The sequence below is a fragment of the Bos mutus genome, chromosome 6 (genome assembly GCF_027580195.1).
Source record: "Bos mutus isolate GX-2022 chromosome 6, NWIPB_WYAK_1.1, whole genome shotgun sequence".
NCBI classification, from domain to species: domain Eukaryota; kingdom Metazoa; phylum Chordata; class Mammalia; order Artiodactyla; family Bovidae; genus Bos; species Bos mutus.
Genome location: NC_091622.1, coordinates 88584149 through 88588099, shown reverse-complemented (window position 1 = coordinate 88588099; position 3951 = coordinate 88584149). Strand labels below are relative to the sequence as shown.

Sequence of the window (3951 nt, the reverse complement as noted above, 5' to 3'; positions counted from 1 at the left end):
TGTAATGATTTGTCAGCCTGTCTGCATCTCCCACCAGACAGTTATCTCTTCAAGGACAATTCTCCATAACTTATAGGTCTTTGAATACCCAGCATCTTCACAATGGCTAGTACAGCATGTGGTGTAAGTCATATGTATTTATGGAACTGAAACTTGAGATCCCATTTGGGTTAGCACAGAGAGAATGGATAGAAGAGTGGTTTAGCATACGGATGGGCAACATACTGGATTTGTACAATCTGACCCCCAGGTTTCAATATGTGCAGTGTAAAGAAACTCAGGGAGTAATGGCAGTTAACTCATTCTTTCTCTGCATCTAAATAGAATAATTCAATATGTGCACACAAAAATAAAAGACATATGCACAATGAAGAGGTATTAGCATAGTGTAAAAACTGTGTCATGTCCCAGAAGGTGGCCCTCCTGGATTTCAGTAGGAGATCCTAGAGAAATGAATGAGTTGCTGAGCTATTTTAAATTATTGGTGAAAAACTGATGACTGTGAGTGCTTAATTTATTAAATGTTTATTTATGTGTATTATTTGTTAACTATTATTTAATAAATGTGTTTATTTTGTACACAAAACATTTAAGGCATTAAATCTATAATGATGAGAACATAATAAAAAGAAACCTAATAATGCATAGACTGTGAACTAAATGCTTCATACATGGGTGCTCCCTAAACTCCATGTGCAGGTTGGGGTAGATGAGCTGATGTCTTCTATAATAATCATAGGATGTTTAGTATGCTATTTATGTATCAAGTCTTATTTTCTGTGTCAATACCATTATGTGAAACATAATATAATCTCTTCATTAGAGAAAGAAAAATCAAGCAAAGTGTTAAGATGTTGTGGTTAATAGCACAGTTTCAAATCGCCCCTCTGTCACCTATTTAGTTATTAGATTCTGAGGCAAATTTCCTAATTTCTTTGAACTTCGATTTTCTTCTCTGTAGCACTGCTGCTGCTGCTGCTAAGTCGCTTCAGTCGTGTCCGACTCTGTGCGACCACATAGATGGCAGCCCACCAGGCTGCCCCATTCCTGGGATTCTCCAGGCAAGAACACTGGAGTGGGTCGCCATTTCCTTCGCCAATGCATGAAAGTGAAAAATGAAAGTGAAGTCGCTCAGTTGTGTCCGACTCTTAGAGACCCCATGGACTGCAACCTACCAGGCTCCTCCATCCATGGGATTTTCCAGGCATGAGTACTGGAGTGGGTTGCCTTTGCCTTCTCCCTGTAGCACTGGGGATGCTAATTATAATAATAATAAATACTAACATTGGCCTATGGATTATTGTGTGACATGGATTATTTTCAGCACTTTGAATTTATTAGCTCTTAATTTTCACATCAACTCCATGAGATAAGCAATATTATTATGCCATTTTAGAAATGAAGAAACAAGGCACGGAGAGTTTATGCAATCTGACCAAAGTTACACAGCTAGTAAGTGATGGACTAAGTTACCCCATTATTCTGTCTTTAGAGGATGTGCTCTTAACCACATCATAGCTATCTTGTAAGAATTATTTAATTCTTTACAATTATTTAATTATAATGCATGCAAAACAATTATTTTATCTGGCATATTAATATTGTTATTAATATTATAATATTAATAGTTGTTAATAAAGTTTTGCTATTACTATAGTACATTAAAAACAGCACAAATCATAAACTAGTGAATTTTGTTGTTCATATTGTTAAATACCAAAGTTTTTAAAAAAGATGTCTTTTCCCCCTAACAATTCTGTTAAAAGTAATAATATAAGACAACAAAGCAATAATAAGTTTGATTTTATGTTAATATTTCTGTAAGAATAGTATATTTTAAGGGATTAGAGTGAAAGAAATTCTGTTGATTATAAAATAATAATTATAGTCTGGTAAAGTTTAAATCCTCTCTTGTCCTTATTTGCAAGGCTGATTCTAATACAGAAAATGTAACCATGTAGATATTAAGTAAACAAAAATGTACAAACATGTTGGGATAAAACATTCAATACCAAGGAGAATCTGCTGTTATTATTGAAAATATTGTATCACTGAAGATATATATGATATCATATGTCATCACATATTGTTTGCTCTACTGGTATTAAATGTGTCTACTTTAAAGTAAATAACCACTGCTCACAAAACTCACATTCTACAATTTTATTATTGTTAGGATTTGAAGGCTAAAGTAAACACTGGAAAAATCTTTCAGCTAATGTTTTGAAACAAGACATCCTAGGACTAACACAATGAAAAATCTATTAAATATCTAAATGTATTAATAAACATTTATTCAGCAAGTGCTCCATGCTGGGCTCTGTGTGGTTTCTAATATCACTGACTGTTACGGAATCATCATGGTCATGTCCAGTCTATCAGTACAGTGGAGCACAATAAGTTAAGACAAATGGTTTTGGAAAGAAACTTTTAAAGAAAGAAATGCAAAACACATTACCACATTTAGCCAAGAGTTAGGAAGTAAAACATATATTGTATTTTGAAACAAGCCTTGGTTACTTTCCTTTTTATTAATTTTTAAAATGTTTATACTATTTTAAAAGGTTACTTTCCATTTAGAGTTATTACAAAATATTGGTTATATTCCTCCTGTTATACAATACATCCTTGAGACTGTCTTACACCCTAGCCATGCTTAATTTTATCTTCTCCCTGTCATCTATTAACCAGCCATCTCAGAGCAAATTGTAACTTTTTGAGACAGAATGGAAAACATATCCAAAGTTTAATACAGTATGACTAGGTATCCTGGATAAATAAGAACTCTAGAAAGCCAAGATTTCAACTTCCGTTCTTCTTGGGAGATAAAAAGGTTTGACAGAAAGTGAAAAAGATTAAGCAGCTAACCCACCATCTTCCAATATTTTCTGGACTATTTTCTTGATTTGGGGGCCTTCCGGATTCAGGCAGATTTTCTTCCCATTCTTCAACTCGGCTCTGCAAGAGAGAGTAGAGTTATCTGTGAGCATCCTGGCCATCATCAGAAGGGATCCAGCAGTGGTGGTAGGGAGGAGGATGGAGGGCTTCCTTAGGGAGGCAATACTAGAGAAGCAGAGACTTACATTACTTCGACTTTGTTGCAGTGGGGTCCTGCCCTGTTGACCTCCAAACTTTGGATGTTACTGGAATGAATGCCAGAGATGGTCTTCACACACAAGCAGCGAAGTTCAATATGTAGAAATCTCTCTTTACTGCTAACTAGGGCAGAAGATACGATTTTTTTTTTTTTAGAAGATATGATTCTATTAGTGGTCATAATTATCTCCTAGATCTTATATATTGATGAGTACCTCCTTCGAAAGGCCATTGTGAATATGATCGACCTGTCAACCTTTACTAAAGCACCGAGCAGAATTCTTGGCACAGGTCAAGTGCCCACAGAGTGCAGCATCTCCATTTGTAATTATTCATATAGTGCCCTTCTCTAGTCCCAGGGGCACTAAGGCAGTCCCTCCCCCAGACACAGCTGCAGCAGAAGCAGCCTCAGGTTAGGAGAAGCAGAGAGTCTACTATTCACCTCTCCCTAAAGTTTCTCTTACGTTTTCCATTGGTGGAGGGAACCAGCATCACCAGGAGCAGTGACATCAGCAGCAACACCTGTAGGACAGGAAGCGGGCTGGGCACGGTATATGAGGAGGTGGCGTCAGGTCTGAGGCTCATGGTGGAAAAGACTTGTGTTAGAGTTGTTCCCAGGAGGGTGAACTTCTGCTCAGGAGTCTACAGCTAAGTGGTTTTCACAGTTGCCTGATGTCTTTTATACACCCTGCCTCAAGGCCAGTAAGGAGAAAAAGGATAGGGATAGGGGAAGTGAGGGTGTGTGGTAACACAAGTGTAAGAGTGGTCAAGTTGTGCCCAACACAGATAAATGCCAGGCAAGTCAAATTCCTGCTAAATTTCATTTGCTGCATCCCTGCACATGCTCACCCCCCT

At 37.2% G+C, this 3951-nt stretch overlaps 1 protein-coding gene across 1 annotated transcript; it reads right to left on the bottom strand.

Annotated features, from left to right (window-relative positions):
- Positions 1-1407: 1407 nt before the first annotated feature.
- PPBP (pro-platelet basic protein) lies at positions 1408-3747 on the bottom strand. The gene is made up of 3 exons (XM_014476834.2): positions 3561-3747; positions 3084-3219; positions 1408-2958 (listed from the first exon to the last, which is right to left on the bottom strand). Exons 1-3 carry the CDS (start codon positions 3679-3681, stop codon positions 2856-2858), a joined length of 360 nt encoding a protein of 119 aa, XP_014332320.1. The 5' UTR covers positions 3682-3747; the 3' UTR covers positions 1408-2855.
- Positions 3748-3951: the final 204 nt, after the last annotated feature.